At 39.4% G+C, this 26574-nt stretch overlaps 1 protein-coding gene across 2 annotated transcripts in view; it reads right to left on the bottom strand.

Moving 5' to 3' along the window:
- Positions 1–26574, bottom strand: part of itgbl1 (integrin, beta-like 1) — a 48992-nt gene that overhangs the window by 4543 nt on the left and 17875 nt on the right. For both annotated transcript variants that reach the window (XM_016669012.1, XM_007547181.2), the window contains 7 exons: positions 26063–26185; positions 24329–24469; positions 19217–19357; positions 18796–18942; positions 11201–11317; positions 5222–5368; positions 1887–2000 (listed from right to left, as the gene is read on the bottom strand). In XM_016669012.1, the coding sequence (XP_016524498.1) occupies positions 1887–2000; positions 5222–5368; positions 11201–11317; positions 18796–18942; positions 19217–19357; positions 24329–24469; positions 26063–26185 (930 nt within the window). The remainder of the gene's footprint in view (positions 1–1886; positions 2001–5221; positions 5369–11200; positions 11318–18795; positions 18943–19216; positions 19358–24328; positions 24470–26062; positions 26186–26574) is intronic.

Genomic DNA, 26574 nt, shown 5'->3' with positions numbered 1-26574 from the left:
ACCGTTTCACTCATGGGTTTTGCCCATGTACTTTCTGGGTAAAAATCAATCGAGAAACTCCTAACCCCCCCTCCCCCGTCAACAATCTCCGGCCCCCCACCAGAAAAGGGAAAAGTTATTTGGCGCTTTTTCCTGTTTCCCCAAACAGGAAAAAGTTTGGGGACCACTGCTTTCCATGATCGGCCTCCATGATGATGAGCTGAACTTCTCAAACAGTCATTTTGATGCGCACCAAGAACGAATACTTACAACATTGCCAGTGCTAACAGAGAGGGATATGTCCTTAACAATTCATGTTTCCACAACAGCAGCTGTTGCAATGTTGAGGAAATTAAAGAAGAAAAAACTACAAAAGTAAAACTTCTAATGTAAGAAACTACTTCTGATGTGACAAAATTATTAGAGCGTAACTTTTTTTTTTCAGTGAAATCTCTTTTTCATGGTTTCGTCTCAACTTTCGCTCCTTTTATCAGAGTGAAGGCCTGTTTAAAGGACTTCACCAAACACAGTTTAATCAGTTTTCACCATCTAAGAAACTCGTGTCAAGCAAATTGGGCATTTTGTATCGATCGTCGGGTGTTTATTGCTTTTCTGTTCCCGATAGGTTATTGCCCTGTTTGTTCAGCAAGCTACTTCCCTGAAAATAAATATGCCATCACTAACAAGAGGCTGCTGATGTCTCGCCTGCAATCAGGCCATCTTTATGGAACGGCATGCTGCTACGGCCTTTAACCCCTTTAGCTAAAACCCTCAAAATGCCTACATGTTATCCACGCACCACAATCTCTGGTGGTTCCACAGTAGTCATCAGAACAGAACCAGCCTTCTTCATCAGGCCGTTTACGTTTTCTAAATCAGATGCTGTTACCCCAACAGACGACAGGTTGCTCTTCACAGCAGTCTTCTAGAAGATTTGAAGCATCTTGAAAGACCTAAGGTTCCTCAAGAAGGACAGTCTGCTCTGTTCCTTCTTGTAGGCGACTGCACCGTTGCGTCTCCAGGTCCAGTCTGTTGTCAAGGTGAACGCTGACGCATTTATATTCCTCCACCACCTCCACTCCTTCTCCCATGATGAGAGAATAGCATTTGACTCAACTCCGTTTCTCTTCAAATCTATAACCGTCTGCTTCGTTCGGCTCACATTGGAGATAAGATGATTGTTCCCACACCAAGACACAAAGCAGTGACACACTTGACCACTGCAGAGTCCTCAGGATTTCTGTAATTTCGGTTTGTTGGTTGGTATTTATTGTCACTGTTTCTGTTGCTGGCATGTATTTCTTGGTCAAGTCGGTTATGTGAAACCGGAAAGACTTTGCGTTGCTGAGCAGAGTAGCTAAAGCTGGTAAAAATGTACAATTGGCATATTCTAATCCTTCAAAACCCGAACCGTAGCAGTGAACGAGCACAAGTTTAGTATATTCTTTTTTTAATGAACATTGTTCTGTTACTTTAAGGCGTGCTGTTTTGTGGTTTTGCTCCGTTAACTCAAAAATGACATGCAGGAATTCAAAATGACTGGCAACCCGAGGACATGCTGCAGGAGTTTTGTTGATCGTCGCTTCAAAGCTGCATAAAATGGTGATGCTAAAGAAAAGGATAAATTTACCACAACTAATTTTTTTTTAACTCAAGCTTTCCAGTCAGCTTCTGGATGTTTTTCATTTGTTTTTTAGTTTTTCTTTTTCTTAGATTATCCTAATATGATAACTGAATTTTCCGTAATACCGTGAAATATAGACTTCATGACTATTTACTGACAGTTATCGCTTCTCCTTTGTATTTGGCTCTCTGTGAAGGAAAGCGAGCCCTGCTGTGAGGCGTTTGTTGGTGCCATCCCTCTTTAGCGCGCTCTGTTACAGCTGCGGCACACCGTGTGTCATTACCTGTGCAGATGAGGCCATCATGTTTGTCACACTCTCGGTCGTCGCACTCGCAGTGCTCTCCTGACACCCACCACTCTTGGCGAGAGCAAATGCACTGGCCACAGTGACAGGAACCTGCAACACGCACAAAGCACACACACACACACACACGTAGTTTGATTACCGTCACTGTTCAGGGTTTTGAGTGTTTGGTATTGTCCTTTCTTCTTCTTTTTTTTTTTTTTTTTGCCACCCACTTGCCACATTATTATTTTTTTTCCCCCAATAAAAGCTGTTTTGTTTAATCCTCTGTGATTTTTTTTTCACCTTTTCTTTTTCAGAGAAGATTAATGGAGTCGGTTAGAGTGGACAGAGATATTCCCCGAGGAAACAGCTTCTAATACAGTTTTACCACCAGGATACCAATCCACCCACACGCTGCACTTCCTCTCTCCTCCATCAGTTTACATTTCTTTTCTCTCTCTAGGGTAGCAACAGAATAATAACATTTTAAGAATTGGGAGAGAGAAACAAATCTGGCTATCAGCCTTCTTTTTTTTTTTATACCCAGGGGTTCAGCTTTTTCTTCTTCATTCACCACAGCTGTTTTACTTGCATGTGAAGGGGCCACAGCAGAAAAGGTAAGGCAGCTGTAGAGAGGAGAGGAAGATAAAGTAAAATAGCTAAGGCAGAGGCTGGTCAAGAAAAGAAGATAAATCTGGCTTTTAAAAGAAGTGGAGCATGGAGAATAAAGACGCTCATCTTCATTTCCCAGCCCTGCTCAGCGCTGGCCTCTCTGCGGTCGACGTTTTCCTCCGGATTCGCCGCCGCACAACGGAGAAGCTAGTCTGTCGTGTGGCGCCATTAGTTGCTTAATGACACAAAGTAGAATGCAGCGACAGTTTGACGCACTTAATTCAAGTACATCTGGCAAAAATGGGGAAAAGCCGGATTAGCTGCTCTGAAGTTATATTTTTAAACTGAATAACTGCGTTCGAGGTGTCAAAAGTGGAAAAGGGACCTTCTACACCTTGCGAGTGCACGAGCAGCCCTTTCACATGTTGCCACCACAGATTCCAGTATGTGTTAATGAGATGAAGAAACAGAAAGCAGCGCATGAAAGCAACACAAACTTCACATAACTGTTTGAAAGTTTGACACGCATGTAAGAAATGCAGTTTAAACGAGATTCAGGTCAGAAATGAAATGCATCTCTTTGAACATTCGCTGCAGCGCCGACTGTCCAATCATTTGTTCATAGAAACAGTAATGCAAAACTGCAAACCTACCAAAATATGATAGTCAAGCTACACAAGGAAACCATTAACTAGCGGAGTAGTTCAAAGACCCGTTGTAACTCTGCGTGTCTAGTTTTTAGATTATCACGAGATGTTAACGAGGAAGAGCACACAGAGAGGGGAGCGTGCTCTTTTGATATGGGAAACTGAACTTTTTTGACCAAAATGTGCAACACTATGCCTGACAGAAAACTAACGCTGCACATCGACCTTAACGCAGCCTCACCAGTGTCAAAATATGGTGGTGGCAGCATCATGCTGAGGAGGTGCTGCAGAAAACGTAAGAATGGAACGGAGGTTCCTCAGCAAATGAGCAAAACTTTGACACAAGTTTGGTCTGTTGTGCAAAATTAGCAGAAAATAATGACATTTTTGTGACTATGATGTGACAAAATGTGGAAAAGTTTACAAGTCATGAAAACTTTTGCTGTAAATGTAGTTTTTCAACCTATCTATAGAAGAACTTTAACATAAAAGTGACCTGGCTTTTCCAAATTGGCTATCAAATATCAATATCCATCCATATCAAATCTTATATCATTCAACAAATTTATATAATATAAAGTTTGTGAGAATTCATTTCACTCCAGAAGTCACCGACATGGACGAAAAAGAAATAAACTCAAGAATGTATAGTTTCACTTTCTTTCACCCATAACCGTAACAGCTGATTTTTTATTTAGTCACAACAATAACTGTGTCTAAAATTAAACACCAACATTTATACATTCATGTTTAAATGTTTACAGTCCACATTTAATTCAGTTTATATGAGTGTTTTCTACAAACAGTAACAAGATTGTCAACTGCGTCAAAAGAAAAAAACGACTTTCCTTTAGAGCACACATCTGATCTTAATCTCAGAGCGATTAAGATCAGCAGTGTTTCTTCGTAAAACAACGCTATTGGATTAATTATTTGGCATTAATAACCTGGAATCTGTCGTTAATTTTCTGTTCCGCAGTATGAGATCAGCAGTCACAGCGAACAGGAGCTCCTGGATTAAGGCAATTCAACTAAGCTGTAATTTTGAAATACATGCTGAAGCTCACAAAAACCCAGACGGTTTTTAATTAACTGTGTCTCTTAAATCTTGCTTAGAGTAAGAAAAAAAGCAACAACAAAAACGCAGGCATTAACACATTGTAGGCAAATTGTATATGTTGTTTCATTATTAAGGTTCTCTACACTATCTTGCAAATTACCCTTTGGGGAGAAATAAAGCGTTTCTCCCCAAAGGAGAATGAGAGACTATGGCCATACATAATGGAGCCCATTAAGGGGGAAAAATCAATATCACCACCCAGACTCAAAAACAGTCTAGTAAATACTGTGCAATCTGCACAAAAGTTACACAGCAAATTCTTATAAAACAAAAAGAGAAAAAAAAAACTTCTATTATAACTAATGAAGACTTTCAAACCCTCACATAGTCATTTTGTACATTGCTTTTAGACTTCATGTAGCTCAATGCACAGTTGGCAGCACCGTTGCTTTGCAGCAGGAATGACGTGGGTTAGCCTGTGTGTGCATGTGCTCTGTGCATATATGGGTGGATCTTCAGAATTTAACTGGAATTAAAGGTGATCAGTTCATAATAAGCCCTAGTCATCAGTACCAGTCAGTGTTCAGAGGAAAAAATAATAATAAATCAGATTCGACTTTGTGCAACTTTTCGGTCATTGTCTACCGAAAGACCGCCGCTCCGCTCTCCTGCTGCTAAATAAGTTTGGGATAATGTTCGGGTTCTTTGTGCTTTTAATTCTGCAAAACAGACTCCAGTCTTGGTGGCCTTTTGTCCAATATTTCCTGCTAATGCAGCTAACTAACCCTGCAAGTTAATGCAAAGCATTTTCTCTTATACTCTTCAGCTCATCGAAAATCGCAGTGATCACTGACACATTCACCCTTGTTCACGAGTGACATTCTTCAACAACATATGGCTGATTCCCTTTCTTTTGACATTTAATAATACAATGTTGCTTGCAGACAAATGCTAGCTTAAAGGGCTGAAAGAGAGGGGTGGGGGGGGCAGCGGGGGGTGCAATTCCTATTCACCTTTTCCACTGCAAACGACTCCATCGTCTGTCTCGCAGAGTTCCTTGCTCTGGGCGTCACTCATGTCGCAAGACCTGGGAAACTGGCACAGGTTCCCAAACCAGCCTTCTTCGCAGATGCACCGTCCACATGAACAGTAACCATGACCTGGCAGTGAAAAGCAGAAGTGCCTTCGTTAAAAGGAGACAGGATGTGGTGAGGGACCATGAGATAAAAACAACCAGAAATGTAAAAAAAAAAAAAGAAGAAGAAGAAGAAGAAATGTCTGCACAGGTAGTCGAAGACAAATGAAATACCTCTGGAAAGGGCAAAAAAAAAAAGTTTTAAAGCTGATAAATACAAAGAGCTGACAGCACTAACATTGAACCCTGACACTAATAGGCAGTGCAGGGAGGAAGAGCTGCAGGGAGATGAGAGAGACGGAGAGAGCTTATTGTATTTCCCCAAGGGGCATGAAAGGAACTGTCATCGCTGGTCTTGTGCTGTCCTTAATAAATCTAATGCTTCAGACAGATGAAAAACAAAGAATAGAAATAGCGGGCAAAAAAACAACAACAACAAAAAAAAACATCCAGCATATGACACTTTGGAAGCCAAGAAGGTTCATTAGGTTGAGAGAGGCTGTTGTTTGCTGCTTTGCTGTAATTGCTTTTAGCATCGTTTGACAAGAACCATAAAAATATACGTCAAAGCTGTCAAAGATGCAGTCACTGCTGGAATATTTGGATTACAAAACAGTAATTCTGACATTAATCGTTTTGTCATTGTGTCGTTTTATCATTAGTACTGCGTCAACATGTTGATGCTTGAATAGCTCTGGTTGGTAACGGGCTGGTCAGAAACCAAAATTCTTTTTTTTTTTTTTTTTCGAATCAGTGAAAGCATCATATGTATTACCTATACACTAACAGGTTTCACTAATGACAAAGCAGTTTGGGGTGAAAAGTTGTTTCTTTAGGAGGAAGACTCAGTTTTCTTTTGTCAATATGATTGACGTGTCTAAAAATAAAATAATGGGAAGCACAAAAGGTGTTGGGAGCTTTTTTAAGAAGTGAAATTCTGTCTCCAACCGAGGCATGCTGCCTGTCCCTCCAGGCTGCTGCTTTTAAAAGGGGACTGAGTCTTCAGCAAATAGCAGGGAGTTTAATGTTTTACAGCGAAGTTTATCCCTTTTATCCTTTTGAAAAGTTCAAGTTGACTCATCGTAGACATCATGGACATTTTAGAAAACTCCCAGTTAAGGTAAATGTTTGTTATGTGGCATAATTTTACCCAAATGTAAAATGGGTGAGATTATAACTTCTTTACTGGGGAGCTGTGTAACACTGACTGCTCTTTCTCACAAAGTGATGTGATGTCTTATCTGGCATAACATAAATAATTAACAGCAGGTCATAACAGACAGGCTGTTTGATAGTCTATTATTGCAAAACATGCATAAATCACTTAATGATATACCTTTGCCGTTGTTTGTCTTTTGTAGATTTGTAATTTAAAAAGTCATTGTTTCATCTTGCTGTACATATTTTATTAATCGTCATATTTACCTGCAAGGCAAAAAAAAAAACTCCCCTATTTTATTATTCATATGAGAAATCAGAAAACTGGTATCACCGGGTCAGAGATTTATCAAACTGTTGGTCAGAAAACTGCTGAAAAAAATGCTCATTCATACCTGAACAAGTTTAAAATTTTATGGGAATTTTTGAATACTCTGTACGCTCTGCCTTCTCAAACCCACAGTCAGCCTCGGGAGACGGGGCTCTCACTGAGCCAGGTCCTGCTGGAGCTTTCATCCCGTTAAAGGTCAGGGGATTTTTCCCCCCCTGCCATCTCAACATGCACACTCAGTATGAGAGGCTGCTGCAAAGTTATCAACACAATGCGAGTGCCGGTCAACTACACGCTCCTTCTCCTGCTGTCTTCATACCCTATCCACAACTTTCCATAAGAACTTTTGTTCCTTAAGAACAAAAGTTTCCTTTCTTTCCTTTCTTAAGGAATGTTCGCTCTCATCCGGTGTTTTCTCCCAGTCAACCCACTGATAAAAAAGGACAATCTGGACATGTCTCTATGGGAGAATTACAATTCAATCGCTAACCTTCCACAGCAAAATTATCAAAAAAAAAAAAGGTGTGCTTCACCAGGAAAATAGCTTCTTAATGACAGCCAACCACTTTGACGTGTTTCATTCCGGTTTCTGTCACCGCAGTGACTGCCCGCGTCAAAATGTTCACTGAAATCCACATAAATACAGACTGTGGAAGAACCACAACGTTGGTACTGTTGGATCTCAGCGCAGAATTTGACAGGAACATCAGGAACTTCATTGTGTCAACAGGCAACTTCTGATCTGAAGTCACGTGCGTGCTACCTTTAAATCAACGCCAACAACTCACCTGTCTAGAGTTACCTCGATTAATAATAGCTGGAATCAATATGCCTGATGAGTATTTGAAGATGACTATTCTTGGTGGCGGCATCTGACTAAATTGTGTTGCTTGTTTTGTGTTTTTATCGTGTCGAGCGCTTCACCTTGTTTCTGAATTTTGCAATACGAATAAACTTCGTTTGGCTCCGTTCACCTTCTGAGTCATCAGAAAAAGTTTGCCTGATGTTCCAGAAGGATAACAGAAAGTCCTTCTCCCTGTTTCTCCCAAACCTGAGCTGCTAAGTAGAAATTATTTCTCCACCTGGTATCTGTGTGCTGTTTCCCAAGCACCATTGTGATAATCATTTTTGTGTGGCGCAAATTATAACAATATGAAAAAAAAAATAAACAAATAAACAGATTTGTGTCATGAAATGTAACCGAAGTGTAATGAAGACATATGATGTGTTGTCAGCCCAAAAACGGATAAATGATGCCACCCATCACCTCAGGTTTAGGCTGGCGATGTTTGTTTATGCAACACATAACTGGGAACACTCAGTGCATGATTATGAAGTGCCGCAGCGCTCGGATGGTGTTCGAAATGCAAAAAACACCTGTTTACAGCTTCCCCCTACTTGCTCTTATACGCTGTGAGCACAACACACAGTTGGAAAACAAATAAATATTTCAAACGCAGCAATAATGTGATTACTAATTATAAGTGAGTCTAGCAAAATTATAGTGTTTTCCTCTGTGTGCCAGCTGCATTCACTCAGTTATACTTTTCTGTGCTTTTTGCATATAAGTTGTCTTGAGAGTTTTTACATGACAATAAATAATATTTAACAATATATCCAGGGACGTTGCTAGGCATTTTGGGTGCTCTAAATGCAAATGTTTTTGTAGAACTTAATAACTTAATACTTCGGGTTGTTGCCAAGTGTTGGAATGATGATGGTGATATAGAATGACTGAATCAGTCTGAAAACTCAGTTTTTCCAGAAACTCATTAGAGTTTGGTTGGATGGAAACAGACTGGAAACTCTCACTGTACCAAATTATGTTCTCTGTTCTATTTTCCACTATGCTTGCCTTTTGAGTTTTGGTCTTGCAAATGATCTGAAATGTTATGAGATTTTTTCGTTTTGTTTTTCTTTCGTCATAAGATCCTTTCTATTGTCATTCAATAGAAAAAAAACATAAAACAAAAAAAACAATAACGTTGTATTACAAAATGCTTGTTAAATTACCTAACAATTTTTTTTTTTTTGCAGTGCAGTGACGCTGATCTTTTGGGAACTTCTGGAAGCATATTTTAAGTAGTAGAAAATACATCCTTACTTTAGTTTTAACTGGTGTGTACTGACATTACAGACTCCGAAAACAAATACTTGAAAATATTCCTAATAATCTTTGCTGGTGTTATTGGAACGAAGTACGACACATAGATGTTCATAATCCTCGCAATCGCTGGGCAGAAGCTTTTGGTGGCTGATTCTGTGTTTAACTTAAAAGAAGGTTGGTCAGGTCTTGATAAGACTTTAATTTATTTTCAATCATTTTGCAAGCAGAACCCAAAACAAAGTTAATAAGGTAACTGAGAATCTCTGTGAATTGTAACTGCGTGTAAAAGTGCGAGGTTATAAACGAAACTAAGCCTCCGCCTTAGACGAACCGGGGGTGTCGGCCGTGGCAGACCATGCATGACCGCCTCAATCAGTCGGTTTGGGACGGCAGGTAATTGCTTTGAAGGTTCGACAAGCGAGCTCCGTTCAATTAGCGTGCACCTGTCTGTCTCAGAATGAGTGCTCTGGCACTTAATGGACAGACAGTGAAAGGGAGGTAAATGTGAAATTGGTGCAGCAAAGGTATGACCGGTAAGACAAAGAGTAAAAGCAAGGGGGAAAACCAAGGTTTATGTCTTTGCAAATACTACTGCAACATTTCAAAAGTGAGGTATTTGTTCAATACGAGCTTATTTGAATAATTTTGCATTTTTGAAAGTTAAAAGGCAAGTTTGATAGCTCTGAATGTAAGGTGCATATAATTTCGGCCTCTGTGCACTGCAAAGGGCCCAGCCTGGGCTGGTCCGGCTCACTGTTGGTCCAAGCCCTGTTACACTCCGACACTGGTTGTGTTTGCATTGAGCAGAGTGCAGCTTCAAAAGCGTGCAGAGATAATCTTATTAAAAACTAATTCCTGCTGAAGCTGCTGAGCCAAACTCCTCAGAGACAAGGAGGTTGCACTTTTTCATTCCTCATTGTGTCCCATACATCTCCTTCTGTACCCACTTGTTAGTGAGGAAGCTGAGGGGGGAAAAAAAGCCTCACCTTTAACTAAATCAATTGAAAAATGTTCTCATCTGAGTATCACCTCTGAGTTGAACTACCGCTCAGTACAGCTGAGCCACTGTGGCTTGCAGGAACTCCTTGCACTCCTCCTACCGATGAAGAAACCCCTCATTCTTAGAGTATCGTGCAAAAGGTTGATACTCTTCTTACATTCCGGCAACAAACTTCAATGTATTTTAAAGGAATTAGATGTGATCGACACAAACTGGAGCACCATTTTTCGTGGTAGAAATAGAATACATTTTTGTCATGTTTTTTTTTTTTTTTTTTAACTTTTCACAATCAGAAGAGTAGTTATTGAGTCAGTACTTTGTACAACCACCTTTTACCTACAATTGCAGACAGCCTTTAGGAGTAATGTCTCTACAATATTTGCACATTTAGACACAAATCGTTGCCCATTTATCTTTGCAAAACAGCTCAGCCTCATTCCAATTAGATAAAGAGCACCGGAGAGAATCATATTTCAAGTCTTCCCACAAATTCTCAGTTGGATTTAAATCTGGACGATAGCTGGGCCATTCCAACAAATTAATTTGCTTTGATATGAACTATTGCTCTGTTGCTTTGGCTGTAATGTTCAGGTTTGTTGTCTTGTTCAAAAAGGTGAACCACTGCTGTAAAATGGGACTTTAATATAAGAAAACAAAATGCTAAAAAGTTTAACAGGTCTGAATATTTTTACAAGACACAACATTGATGCACATGGACAGACGTAGGTTTCCATTGGCCTAAATCTCGTAGGTAATACATTTTATATTCTATTTTTACTGAAATTTTTGTTTTGTTCTTGTGTCATATCACAAATTAGTCAACAAAACAAAACAAAACAAAAAGAACAGTGATGTGCTGATTTCTGTCAGCTACATCAATTTGTTTTTGTTTTTTTTTTAATTTGAATTTGAAATCAGTGTTCTTCAGCTCGGTGAACAGGCCTTTCATAGTTGCAGGCTTGGGCCACTGATAATTAAACTATAGTTCCACTGTAAGCAAGAGAATAGTCATAAATGTCACATTAGTCACTTTTGCCGCTTCAGACTGAATTTGTTGGCACAAGTACTACTTGAATGAGACACACAGAACGTTGACGTTGTTTTCATTTTTTTTTTTTTTTTACTGGGATCTTTACTCTCACTGCCAACAACGCTGAGCTAAAACATAATTTTGTACCCTGCATAATGCAATGTTCGGTGCATTTCCTGTGTGGAATTGAGTCACAGAGTTGCGTGTGTGCGTTAGCGTTTGTGCTCTCACCTCCGCAGACCTCTCCCTCCATGTCCTCACACTGACGATCGTCACACTCACAGTTTTTCCCATGAATGCGACTCTCCTCAGGTGGATGGCAAATACACTGTCCACAGATACACTGCCCTGGAAAAAAAACACACAAGTTTGTTTTTAATAGATCTGATTTTTTTTTTTCTTGTTCACATACAACAAAGTCGTTGGTTTTAATTTTTTGGTGCTGGCCAAATGTGAGGAAATGTGGTCTTAACTTTGCTCTTGGTACAGTTACAGTACATGGGGGATTAATAACTCTGAACTTTTGACTAGTGAGGGTTAAAGCCAAGACTTAATAAACGGGACTCTTCACATTCAAATCCGTTGGTGTCACAGTGGAAACACTGACTGTTGGAATGAAAACTACGAAACCTACAGTACAATTTGAGACCCGGTTTTGCTTTCCCTGGCCTCAGCTTCTCTTTTACTAACTGTGAGTAACAAGACAAAGAAAACAAAACAAACAAACAAAAAAAAAACATATTGTCTTTATCAATTGTAGGGTTTTAAAAGGTTCTGGTCAACAGGGGTGAATTTTGAAGCAGCATACAGGTGTACCAGACGGCCAGAAGGGGTGAAGCTTCTGTGGTTGCAGAGGCAAAAACCAGGCTGAGAGAAGAAATCCAAGATTTTGGAAAAGGAGTTTTCGTTGACCTCAAGGAAGTCTGTTAAATTGCTTGATATGTCAGAGAGAGAGGTGACAGAGATGCGCCCGGATGTGTTGAAAGCTCTGGACATTGTGGGGCTGTCCCGGTTAGCACGCCTTCTCGGTGTCACATGGAGAACCGGGACAACATTAGTAGAGTGACAGACTTGAGCAACTGTCTTAATTTTGAGGTAAAGGTGCCAGAGGGTTTATTCTGGCTATTGAGGAATTCTACTTCTCAGCCTCCCTGGGAAAGTTCACCCCAGATTGTTAGAAGGGAGGCAAAGACAAATGATTGAATCAGCGATTAAGGAGGATTCCGTGTGATTTTCTTCCTGGCTGTGAAGCAGAGGACTAGATTGCTACCCTCACATGAATGCTGAGTGGGTTATGCGAGTTTGGTTGCCCACCCTACCTGCGTTTTGTGGATCTACAGAAAGTTAACGATTGCTTTTCCTGAGGAACTATTGCTGGGGTTTGTTGTGGGAGTACAAGATGCTGGGGATGCTTTCCAGGGCTATTCTTTCCCTTGTATGAGCAAAGCAAGAATTGGCGCCCACATTCTTGGCACCACGTTCAGCTTGTTTCACGTGCATATTAGGATCCACCAGGGCCGCCCCTATTTCCTAATTGTGATTTTGGAACCTCAGAGTCTCATCTTTGCGTTTTGCAGATGACGTGGTTCTATTAGCGACTTCAGGAAATGAACTCCAGCGGGGAGCAGAGTGGTACACAGGCGAGAGTGTGAAGTGGCCAGATCTTGTAAAAGCCCAATTATCCTAAAAAAAAAAGTTAATATGCAGACACATACTCATGCAGCCTGTCATTCGTCCGTGTTCATGTCACATGTACTTTGGTCTGTCATCATGGACCTTGGGGATATGAAAGGCAGTCTCGAAGTCCATTCAACAATAAACAAAGTTTCCCCATTTTCTTGTTAATCCCACCTTTATTACTTAAACACAGCACACATTAGCAAAATAAACGCGCTGAAAACATGGGGACAGCAGCGCTTGATGTTTTAAAAATAGGAATAAAAATCCACTTTCGACAGTGTTGGTACTGAACTCATATTTGACAAGTAATCTTATAGAAGAGTTAACATCTAAATACGGACACTTGTAGTTATTAGTACATTTTAAAGTGATTTAACTCCAAATAGAGTCTGTATCCAGGCAGACATATTCATGGTGTTAAAACCAAACTGACAAATTTACCATGCTGATTTTTCTGTGTATCAGAGTTTAATTTATTATTATTTGTATACCGGTTATCCTATTCCTCCTTTTTATCTTGTATCATTTATGTCTTCCAAATGTTAAAATTAACTTGTTGATTGGCAGCTGAATTTACATAGACAGAGTAAATGGAGGCAATCATTGATTTTACATGAGGCTGTCAAAAGGCTACAAAACCTTTTATGGAAATGCCACACTAATAAAGACACTTAAGGGCCGTATGCCCACTCATACCCGGTCCTCAAGAAGTTGCTATTCCACTTCAATCAGTGGGCTGTCGGTGAAGAAGACCACTGGGAAGGTGACTGATTGAACTTGCTGCTGCCTAATCATGACGATTGTTTGAAAAGCATTGTCTCTTCTGAACTACCACTGGAGTTCTGTGCAATGTATATCAGCAGGAATGTCTGACTAATATCAAAAAACTTAAATGGTACGGCACACATGGTGTCGGAAGAGTTAAAAGAAAAACAGTTTGAAAATTTCCAATTAAATATGATCTGAATTTCCTCTAAGTCCTGCTGAAGCACAGTAATAACTGGTGGAAAACCATTGCACCAATCTACAATGGGACCTGTCCATCTACCAACACACCAAGGAAAATAAGAATACCTTAATCTAGACCTTCCGGTTCACAAAGGTCATTCAAGAGGCTGTTACTGGTCTTCATTTAACCCTTGTGTTGGCTTGCGGGTCAAAAGAGACCCACTAACATGTTTAGCTGTAGGAAAAATACCCTAAATGATTTTTTTCCCACTTGAAATTATATTACTTTTCCTAAGTGGACCCCATCATTACAAAAAAGTGATACGTTGTTTGTGTTTATGTTTCTATGTTGACTGTACACCGCGAGGGTACAAGGACTGTCTTATGGGTCATTTTTGACCCGTGAATTACAAAACCATTTAAACACCAGATTGTAACACTGTTGATTGTCTTCTTTTGTAGTGACAAGAAAAAGATAAAAAAATGAATTAAACTGAGTTGAATTGTTAAATAACAGATCGTTTCATTATGCAAAATAGATTTTGGATTTAAAATTCAATTAATTTGCTTTATTTTAAGGTTTTGGTAGTATGGGTCATTTTTGACCCATATGACAAGGGGAGTACAGAATGTTAAGATCGCACAATTTGTTAACAGAGTTAGTCATTTATTTTCCTAGGTGTAGAAACTTGTTTCTGTTTGTTGCTTGTAGGGTACACTATTGGCTCTAAAGAACAGAAACACACCCAGGATGTGTATTTGCCTGGGTTTGTCTTCTGATGACTCACTGAGTTAAATTAGTAGCAATAAATAGTGCAGGAGAGAAGTCTAAAAGACATCTACTTGACTGACAACAGCATCTAATGTGTTGCCCCTGTCACATTACTGACACTTTTTATGACCATGCATTTTTAAACATGCACACACAGACACACACACACACACACACACACACACACACACACACACACCCCCACACACACAAACACACACACACACACACACACACACACACACACACACACACACACACACACACACACACACANACACACACACACACACACACACACACACACACACACACACACACACACCCCCACACACACAAACAAATGCACAAATTATGCTTATGGCAGTCCCTCTTCCTGCTACAAATACCACATGCCGCCATCTGCTCTGAGGACTCAGTTACCCTAGTAACCATTGATGTCATAGCACCTTTGTCTTATCAATTATCTCAGCAGTCACCAAACCGCTAACATCAGGACGTGTGCTTGTGTTTGTTTACTTTGTCATGCTGCCTTCAAAGACTGTGCCACATTGGCGGACTTAGATTTAAGACAGTTTGTGTAACACTGGGCTGAAATATGTGTATATATAAAATAAAAAAAAGTAGTGTTGAAAGCTAATCTCTGGAGTGTTAATGATTGTTTAAAATGGTAACTCAAGTTAGAGAACTGAAAAGTGGAGTTGGATTTGAAGATGACGTCAAGCTCCTGCTAAAACAATAATGATCTTCTTTTTTTTTTTGTCATGTCTAGAAGACAGGTAAAACATCTTCAAGAAACAAGAGATGAATTTAGTTGCTTTCTGTTTGAGACCAAATTCATGTTGTCATAGCCACTCCAGTAGGTTAACTAAAGGGGACCGGGCCTTTCAGTCAGTGGTAGTTAATTTTCCGAAGCCTTTATCTCTTGATTTTTATTGTGTTTCTTATGTTGGTTTTATGTTTTGCATGGTTTTATGGTTGATTTCGATTGTAAAGTGCTTTGTGATGTCTGTGAAAAGGGCTTTATAAATAAATTTGACTAATATACCATGTGATGAAGCTCAGATTAACCCAATCTGATTTCTTATGCCATTCTCTATCCTCCAGTTGCTTCCACAGTCACCATATCTCAATCCAATAGAACAAGTTTAGGAAAAAATTTGTTGGGATGGAACAAGAAATTTGTATCATTGATGTACAGCTGATTAACATTCAGCAACTGTACGATCCTATCATGTCAGAATGCACCAAAATTGAGCTCAGTGTCAATGTCAGAAACACCAATTCTGGATCAGAATGTTCCAAGCATCCAGTTTTATATTAGCTGTAATAAAGCTAGCCAAGTGGCTTTCCATTTATATTGGTCTGCATAAATGTTTAAGAAAACATAGCATCCAAAGAGAACCACTTGGATGTAGGATGTAGGGCTAGCTAATCAATGCAGCGATACTCAAATTCCAAATGTACAGGATTAAAACGTAACAGATGACGTGTTTCTGCTACAAGTCGCGGAAACAAAATCCCACATTGCTGGGGTTACTCTGCTATTGTCTAACACAGACAACTTCATGCACACCAGAGAGAGAAATCCCAAGAATCGGAGAAAAAAAAAAAAGTTGGAAGCAGGTGCTTCCTTAAGGAAATACCACAGTATAAAGAATGTGCTATCCACAAGCATCTTGTCTCCACCACTCAGGAAGAAAGGCTCTGAAGCTGCTGCTTCAGATTTCAAGGCTTTTCCGCTCAAGCTGCCATCTGTACCAGCCGCATTCATCCATGCCTAAATGATTTTCAACGTCTGTCCCCTTCGCTTTCCCTCTTTTTCACTCTCTGACTCCCCTAAAGTGATTCCTGCCTCTGTATGTGTGTGTGTGTCCGTTTTCTGAGTTTTCACACCCTTCCACACTATTACTGAAGTGCTCTAATTTGTCATATGATATTTGGATTATTCAAACAATAATCCAGAGGCAAAACAAGCTGTACCAACGCTTCCACAACAGTGACCTCATCGGGCAATCGGGATAATAATTGCTACCCGAACAGGTTCTCTCCATAGTGTGTCACATTTGGACATTTTTAACTAACAGCAATAGAGACACGTGTTGCATTTTGTTTTCAGTGTGGGAGGAGTTTGAGTTTTGACGATGCATTTGCAGACTTTATCGCTTTTCTTGGTCATAAATGAATTACAAAAAGAAAGAATGTGCTTGGTTCAGGGAATGCTCACTGCCAAGTAAATGGACAGAGAAGGAAGCATTGTGAATCGCATTAATTTTACTTGTGCACACAGCAATTTGAAGTTTCACTGAGCTCCAACATTTGGAGATAATCTAGAGGTACCACTGGAGGAATTAAAGTTAATTAACTCTCCCGGAAAAAGTTAATCTTTTTTTTTTTTTTTCTTTTCTGCTTCATCATGTGATTGCAGGCACCGCGAGTCTTCAGCCTCGTTGTGGTATTAGTTTAAAGCCGTCACAATCGCTTTATTTTACACAAAACGTCCTAAGTAGTTTGTATATTAACATAACACTAAATTGGTCCTATTTTAAGCCTGCACTTATTGCCGCAGATCTGATGTTTTGTCCCATGGCGGTGTTTACTTTGTAATGGAGTTATCGCCATGGCAGCAGCCGGGGCCCTGCGTGGTTTCAGGTTCCTGATTTAATCAGCAGCTATGAGTGTGAGGGATATCTATGTCTGCTATAATAACACGCAACACACAAAAGTGCACATGTCATCTCTTTTGATTTGGAACAAAGCGGCCGCTGAAAAGCAGGAGAGTCCCCGTTGACCTCCCCCGCAGTCAAATGAAACATGAAATCAATGCTTTGCGTTAACCCCTGGATAAATCCAGAAGCGGCGAGACCAAGCGGGTTAAGTCTTTGTGCTGTCGCCCACCTCCGTCAAAATTATTAAGTCGAATCGGTAATTCGGCGGCTTTCACCACGTTCTCTTTGCAGCTGCTGAATCTGTCAGGTGTTCTGGGGAAAACCACAAAGAGGTTCACAAACAACATGGGCAGAACACAAGTACAGAGAAAAGCTGAAAACTTTTGAGTGATTCTATTTCTTTCCAACATTTTCTAAGAGCAAAGCAGTTTAAAGATCAGGAATACTTTAAATATAATGATAAACTTGGGTTTTAGAAGCTCTGCAAGGTCTATTAGTTTAATGCAGCATCCCAGCATGATGCATGAGGGTAAGAGGATAATGAAGAGCTAAGAGAAAACAAACAGCCACCATACATTTTCTTCAAGCTCCTGAAGCTGGCAAGTCAAACACATTGCCATTGTCTAAACCTATTTGCAAATGACAAAAAAAAAAGAAAAAGACTCTTAAAGAAGAAATGTGAACGAACCTCAGAAGGACCACTGCACATCGTTTCACTTGGCTTTAAGATGCACAGCATGTGTTGCAAACAGTGAAGATCTCTCGACTTCAACAGTTAAAAGAGCAATGCTACAGATTAATTAGTGCTGAAAACAGATTGGTGGCATGACTTCACTGTTTTCCTATTAAGAGTCAAATATATCTCTGATCGTTTACCCGTCACGCCATAAAAACGTTCAAAACATGGCGGTGGCGTCATAATTTCAAGCAAAGGTTATTGTGACAGGGGCAAGAAGACCAGTCTGAAACCTTTTGAAAGTTCTTGACACTTCGAGGAAAAATATGAATACATACAAGTCAGAACAAACTACCCTACCCAAATCTGGCTTTTTAAAGCTCTGAATGCCTTTTCAGGTTAGATTTTACAATTTTTCACAGTTTGTGTTTAAGAATTCTAAACAATCATTGTGAAGTTCTGATTGTAGATTGAAAAAAATAATTTAAAAAAAGTCCAGAATCCATTTTAACAGTGTTAAAAACAGCTACATGTGAAAAACAACATGTTACCTTGAGTCGCAATCTGGCTTTTTAACATTGCCAGTGGTAAAAGGCTGAGACAAGTTCAACTTGGACATTTGATTCGACAAGTGGCTCCTGAACAGCTGACTTCAATATTAATACAAAATATCTATTATGTACAGTTTCACAACTCAGGGCACACAGACTTTTCAAAAAAGTATTTTAAGTGCAATCTATGCCTGTAAAAAGTTGGCTACATTTGATGTATGGCATCATAAACTTGAATCCATTTCTTAGATTTTGCAATTATTTCATATATGAAAACAAACAAACAAACAAACAACAACAACAAAAAAAACCCACTGAAGTCTATGCACGAGTAAAGGATATATATATATATATATATATATATGTACACACACACACACTTGCTCAAGACCTTAGTTGCCCAATTGAAGATCAAAACTAGAGCTGATAGAAATAGGATATATATGATGTAAGACTACTGGAAATTGCTTGTGTAACAAACATAAGCACAATAAAAGTTTGCACCAGAGACCTTGGCAAACAAGAGATACCTCGTCCATTGCAGGGTAGTTTTGAAGTTCCTCTGCATTTCTTCAGGCTGCTATCCAAAGACAGTGAGCAACTTAGAGGGTGCTCACACTTCTTTCCTGTCCATCCATCCTTGCAGTCACACCTGCCACAGTTACACTGACCATGACCTGCCCAGAGAAAAGGGGAACAGCTAAAAGAAACCAAGAAGAAAATACATCTAACCGAGAGAGAAACAGAAACAGAAATCATCCCACCTAACATTTTTAAATCATATAGAAGATTCACCTGAATGGCTGCGATGTTACACCGAAGTATTATCAGTTATAAGCTTTGTGTTGATTGTTAAGAAAGGGAAGCTAAAGGTATGCTAAAGTGTCCTTTGCAAGCATGCATTTAGCCTCATTAGAAAACACTCCACAAATTTTCAAGTAATATTCTGACCTGAACAGAAGTCGTCAGTGTATCGGTCGTACGTCGCATGACAGTTCCTCTCATCGCACTCACAGGTGTCTCCGTGGATGTCCCCCCAGTCGCCAGAGGGATCTACATCATGGCAGGTGCATTCCCCACACACACAGGTACCTAATGCAAAAGACAAAAAGGACATGATGGCAATTATGTGGTGCTACAGCACATCAGTGGAATGAGGGGTCTTTACGGTTATTTGGAAGTACCGACTGCGTTATCCATCGGGAGGATACAGGTTATTGATAATAGCTTACAATGAGATAATGTTATGATTCACAAATACGACCCAATGAGGTCCAATTTGTAAAATAAGGCCTCTAAAAACAGATTAAGCGTTTTTAGACCTAATTTGCTTTCTTTGATTTTTCTACATTTTGTCCAGGTACAAATATAAAATTTCATTGTAAGTTTTTAGATGTTTTTTTTTTTCTTTTGATAAACCAGCATGACGTGGTGCTTCATTAATAAGTCAGTGAAAAACAAAAATGTGGTTTTCAAGTTTACTTACAGAAATGAATGTAAAAAAAAGAGCGTTATTAGTATCCAAACCTTGGCACCTCTCTTTTCCTGTACTCACTTACACCAGCTGCTCTTCTCGCTCAAAAGATGAACGTCATTCCGGCTCCTGTAAGTAAGTTTCTGACCTCAGTAACAACAAGCGCAGCACCTGTTCAATGCTGTCTGGCACAGATGGAGAAAAAAAAAAAAAAACTATATCAACACTACTGCCACGAAAGATATTACAGTTTGTGCAACACCAACATCAAACAAAGGAGTGGTGCTCTTTTGAAGCGGCAAGAAATGAATGGAGAATGTTTTCCTGGTGAGGATGGAGGAGTGCAGCAGATTGAAGTGAAGCCTGTGTGACTGCGAGGGAGCGGATTTCATCTTAGACCCAATGGGTGTCTCTGCTCCGCTGTACCATGGAATCGACTCCGCGGCACATATGATGCACCCGTTATGGTCAATGACAGCGTTTACGACGCCTCCGCACAGCGGCGGAAGGCGTTGCCGTGCGCAGTTAGAACCAATCCTATTTTTGCCAGACGCCAGAGCAAGCGCAGGGTCAGTCTTCAAAGGCCCGAAACTTCAAAATAATTCACAGAGACAGACTATGTTTACTGGAAAAACGACCTATATTAATGTATGCATTCATGTAAGCATGGTTTATGTCTATGCATGAAAGAAAATGTATGGATTTTACTCTGAAACTTATGGCGTCACGTTCTGTTGCTCGAGTCGCAGCAGGAGTGTCTGTTGGGGCAGATGAAGTGGGAGAGAAACCGATGGAAAGATAATTTTAGAAGTTGAGAACTACAGTACTTTATATGATACCTCTTATCTGTTTTATGACTAGATTTAGTGCAGAGTCTTTCATTTCCCATGTGTGCTTCTTGGGGCACCTCTGGGGTTCACAGCGGAGCGAAATCAGGGTGACCAGGAACATCTCCAGTCCAAGTGTGCAGCAGAGCGGAGCAGAGACGCATGCAGTGTAAATCCGGGGTTACACAAACAGCAGTCCTCCTGTTAAGTGAAGATTATTTAGACAACTTGCCAGAAGTTATTTAGTGATGTGTAATAACACCAAGAGGGGAACGTATTGTTCCAGTTTAACACTTAGACCCAGAAGAGAATTTGGTAAATAAAGAGCAAATTAACATAGAGTAAATCCAGCTACTAGAACACATCTTATGTATTTTGGTAGAATCATATTGACTGGTTTACTTCTGATGTTATTTAATTTTCTTTATGGAAATATTATTTTGTGGCAATATATTTTACTCCTGTTGAGTTAGCACTCCGAATCTATTTCATCCTGCTGCGTTTTAAACTAGAAGAGAAACAGATGATTTATTTAATGTAAAACAGGCATAAAAAAATAAATGCCGCTGTTGTCAGCGTTAAAACAAAGCGATTCGTTAAAACAAAGCGATTAATTTAATTTCTAATTAATGTTTAACTATTTATGTACACATTTTAGTTTTGCCTTCTTTGAAACATTAATAAACCTGCTGACAAGGAATCATCTCTCTTCAGTATCTTAACTTTAAGGAGGCATTTTACTGATTGTCAACCATGTGGTGCACACACGTCGAGGGCAGCACATCCTGTAAAAGTAAGCAGGTTCAATTCAAATGTAATTACACGCATTCCAGTACAGACCAATTAAATTTAGCTCATAATCCAAATCAGTGCAGTCAGACTGAATAAATTGCCCAGGAATAAAATGTTGCCTTTCAAAGGAAGCCAGCAGATTGCATTTGTTAAAAGGTGCTAAGGTTATTTGATGGGTGTTCTTTTCATAGACTTTCAGTAGTTCTTTTTTCCCCCAGAATCATTCCAGCATACCAGAAAATTTAATATTCATGACTAAATTTATTCCAAAAATTGCCTTCCGCCTTCTCTAAAGATCTGTTTTTTTTTTTTTTTTTTTTTTTTTTTTTTTTTTTAATGTTTTATCTTGTTGGGTGGGAGGGGGACTGCCTCCAAAATGAATTTCCCTTTCCTTCAGCCTTTTAAATCTTTATTCCTTCATTTATCTTTTTCCTCTTTTCCTTTCATTTGTTTAGCATCTTAGCCCAGGCGTTAGCAAAGCAGCAGCCGGTGGAAACCCATTTCCTCTTATCGGCGGAGACAGAGCACCGGGAGCCCCGGGGGAGAAGGCCAGCTGGCAGGCCGGAGGGGCTGAGGCTGCCGCATGTCTGCCCTGTGGCTGAACGTTCAGTCTTCCTCACCCCCTCATAACCCCGCAGTCCTGGATTAATAGATCCATGAATTCATTGTCTGTCACAAATCTCATGGATGAACTGAAGAGAGGTAATAGAAACACCTTTATTATTTTCTAAATGTTGCAGTTATGCTATATGTTTTATCCAGACATAAACCGACACTCTGCCTCTTCTCTGTCTCTCTGTCTCTCTCCATATAAATATATTGCAGCCATCAGTGTTAAATAGTTCTGATTACAATGAGTCATGTTACTGGCAGCCTTTGGCAGTTTGCTTCTGTTATATTTCATCCTGCCTTGTGGGAGGGCTAGGTGAGCCAAGCAGGAGGTTTGATACTTCGGTGAGTTAATTATTGTATCTGCAGGTCAGATCATTAAACTATTTATCCCACAGTGTCAGAAGAAAAATTATCAGCCAAGGAAAGGATGGAAGGAAAACGTTCCATCCTTTTGACTGCTATTGAATGTCTGTTTTTAAGGGTTCTTTAACAGATTAACAGTATTCAGTTTTTTTACAGTGAGGAAGGTTTTTTTTTTTGGTTGATTTTATTCCTTCTGGTCTCTTATTGCTAAGGTTATTCGTTTTTTCTTTTTCTTTTTAATTACAAAAAATACATTATTATTAATATTTTTACTCATCTATATTTGCTGCTTGTTGTCCCATGCGTTCCATTTTCATGTATTTTCTTTAACTTCGTTTAACTTTGCAGAGTCTGACGTACTTCAATTTCACTTACCCCGCTGTCGATCCAAATGTTCTTCCTCTCTGTTTTGGTATTGTCATTTCTTTTTGTTGCTTCATCTCTTCACCACTCTTTCCCTTCGCCCCAGAAGACGTAAAGTAAGGGCCCTAACCCACCAAACGACTGCATTTGTTTTGCGCACGCAAAGACAGAACAAAACCAGACTTTGGCATAGCAAAGAGACAGTTCAGTTCAGAATTGTGTGCAAAGCAAATAAAACGTGTCTGCGGTTTAGAATAGCTTTGACTCTGGGGCAAAGACCTGACGCAAATAAATGTGCAAATTGCTCCTCTCAGTGCCTTTAATGTTTGCACCAGCATGTTATTTTTATTAATTGCCTTGTTTATCATAGTCAGATGCAGCACATAAAAGACAAAAAAATAAAAAAAATGGACCCAGGTGCAATGAAAAATAAATCTAATTTATTTTAGAGTAGTTCTTCCTCATTTGCATAAAAAAACTTTTCTTCCTAAATAATTACCAGTGATTACAGAAGCTGAACCTCTCAAAGCTCTCTCACTGGGAAAAACGACATCTGCAACACAAAACTGGCCATCCTGGTATACTTTCTTCTTCTTCTTCTTCTTCTTCTTCTTCTTTTTTTTTGTTTTGTTTTGACAGTTGTGCTCTTGACCAGAACTTGCGGCTCTGTGATGGGACTCCCATGCAGCCTCATTTCATCCAACCGGTTACCAGGCCCTCAGCCAGGCCGCTGTAATTAATTTTTGAGAAATTCACTGAAATCCTGGAGGAGCACTTCAGTTAACTTAAATGAGATATTCCGCTGATTGCTTCCTCGCCATGCTCTGATGAGTCACAGAACATGATTCTTTTTAAGGCAGTCTAGAGTCTGCGCTGCATTTAGTTCTGTATTTTTCCTGACTGTTTCATAACTTGGGCTATTCAAACAAGATGAAAAGCACTGACCCGGTGTTTCCATGTTACATGTTAATTTAAAGCGACATTTTGCACAAGCCCTACATCCTGCTGTTTTAAACAATCCCTTCCTTGAAGCTGCTTTTTTCACGAGAAAACTGATTAATGTCAGAAACTTGATGATTTATCATTTAATGGCTGAAATGAAGATGGTCTTATTTTGATGATGATGATGATGATGATGATGATGATGATGATGATGATGATGATGATGCACAAATTAGAGTTATTTTATAAAAGGTAAAATCTGGAGGGAAAGACGAATGTAAGGATATGTTTTATTTTTCGAGGTGAATTTCATTCTTCTGATGACTTAGACAAGAAACTGAACTGCGCCTCTTTAGCTTGTTTCTTGTTTCTAGGCAACACAAATACAATGAAATCATTACAGTGACGCTGTTTATGTTAATAGGTCTGAAGCTCATTATTCCTCCCTCTCCATTCTGCAGTTTTATGGTTTTGCAAACCACCGTCAATATCCTAATGTACCGGATGATCGAAAGAAAATTTGCCCAAGTTTATTTATGTGAAATAAAGTTATGATTCTTCACAATCAGATATTTAACTTAGATCAGTTATGATTTTCTGGAATAGTTCTGTATTTTCTTTATACACAATAATGCTTTTTTTTTTAGTTTATGTAATGTCTCATGTTAACAGTGAAGAGGACAAACAAACCTCTGTTGCTGCAGATTTTGCCATCTGGTGATGTGCATTTCCGCTTGCTTTCCCATGGGCTGATGTCACACTGGAACTCACATTTGTCTCCATGCCAACCAGCAGCACAGTAACAGTTTCCACAGTAACACTGGCCATGGCCTGGAAGGACATGGAAGAACTCATGAGTTCTCATGCAAGAGATTGATAGACATACTTATAGATTTTTAACAATCTTACTTTTGCAGAAATCAGATTTGATATCATTCTTGATTTTGTCATTTCTACTTTTGCACATTTGTCAAACATAAACATAGATCGTTTGCAAAGCTCTATCAGCCGGCAGCTTTAATGTCTGGCTTTGCAATGCTATTGCAAAGATTTTTATTTATTTATTTTTGATAAGATAAAGAATGCATTTCGCATATCACCACAAGATTAAAATCTGAAGTCAGCAGCAACATTTCTTTCTCAAGAAATGAGTTTGAAACTTTGAAATTGTTGCCTTGCGTGTGTAAACTAAAGCGATGCTACTCATGACTGACTCCACTGAACAGATGCTGAACATCGCTTAATGTCTAATATTGAATATGCAGTGTAATGTAGCACATTTGATGTGCTGCTGCAGGCCGGGACATGAGTAAGTAGCATGCAGGCGGCACTGTACAGTATGTTGAAAAAAGGTTCCTCTCCTTTAACATTTTCCTTTTTTGTCAGGTATCAAATACGTCAATGCATTTCATTAGGATTTTATGAAAGAAAACAACTCAAAGCAGTGCATTAATATGAAAGGGAATAAAAAAAGACTCACAGTTTTCAAAATATTTTAGACATCTGAAATGCATTTGTGTTCTGGCGCCGTTAACCTGATGGCTCTGAATGAAATACAATCCTACCAACTGCCTTCTAAAGTAACAAAAAGTAAATCCAGTGCACTAAAGAGCAGTATATAGAAAGGACAACTATTATAGGCTATATGGAAGAGTGGGATCGAGCAACCCCTCATGGAAAGAGAACCATACAAAGTATCATCAAATATTCATCACACTCAACTTTTGGACACATCAAATATTTGGGAAAAGTGCTCTAGTCAGGTGAAACAAAAGTTGAACTTTTCGGCCTACATGTATGTGTTGCAGAAAATAATCTGTACACACAATCTCCAGAAGGAAGGATGGCTCCAGCACAATGACGTACAGAGGTATAGAGGGGGGGAAAAAATGGCCAAAAATCTATCAGCAGATTAGTGAAGCTGGTAACGTTTCAATCAAGAAATTTACAGCTGCTTAGTATTGTACTGGGAGATTTGGAGGGATGCAAATTGATGGCACAAGTACTGAGATTTCGATTTGAAAAATTCAATTGCTTGGTTACGTGCTAATTTGTGATAACATATCATGTCGTAACTTCAAATGTAACAAAATGCAAGGCGCCGTATATGATCTTTCTTGTCCTTTCTCTTTGACCAGATGTAGATAAGTGCAGAGTCTAGGTGCCTTTATGGTTCCACACCTGAGACGCTGATCCTAGACACGCAAAACCTAACTGCAATCTTTAAAATATATCTACTTTTTACCAGTAGATCAGCAGACGTTCAGTTGCAAATTTAATGCACAAAACAGATAAAGAGGGTCATAAAAGTACGAGTGCTGCCAATCTCCAGATGTCTTATCTTCATTAAATTGTCAGTAAAACTCATTTGTTTCTCATTGCAGTGTCTCTAATAGTTGAGCAACTGTGAGTGTAATCTTCTACCTCCACAAACCTCTCCCGTGTCTTCATCCAGACATTCGCCGTCGTCACATTCACAGAAGCGTCCCGTCACTAAGCCCTTGTCGTCATTTTGGTCACACATGCAACTCCCACAGTGACAGGTCCCTGCAAAAAAAAAAAAAAAAAAATTCTTAGAAAAAAAAAAAGATTCTTACACACAGCCACCTAGCGGCTCTGAGTTTGTGTTAAAACTTTGCAGTAGATACTTGCATTTAAATGGTAAAAGTGTGAGTACAATATTTTGATGCAGTGAACTGGGAGATTTGGAGGGATGCAAATTGATGGCACAGGTATTGAGATTTCTATTTGAAAAATTCAATTGCTTCGTTACGTGCTAATTTGTGATAACCTATCGTGTCGTAACTGTAAATGCAACAAAATGCAAGGCGCCGTATATGATCTTTCTTGTCCTTTCTCTTTGACCAGACGTAGATAAATGCAGTCTAGGTGCCTTTATGATTCCACAACTGAGGCGTTGATCCTAGACACGCAAA

Source organism: Poecilia formosa, unplaced genomic scaffold, assembly GCF_000485575.1.
Source record: "Poecilia formosa unplaced genomic scaffold, Poecilia_formosa-5.1.2 Scaffold19, whole genome shotgun sequence".
In the NCBI taxonomy this organism is placed as follows: domain Eukaryota; kingdom Metazoa; phylum Chordata; class Actinopteri; order Cyprinodontiformes; family Poeciliidae; genus Poecilia; species Poecilia formosa.
This window is presented reverse-complemented; position numbering and strand designations above follow the sequence as displayed.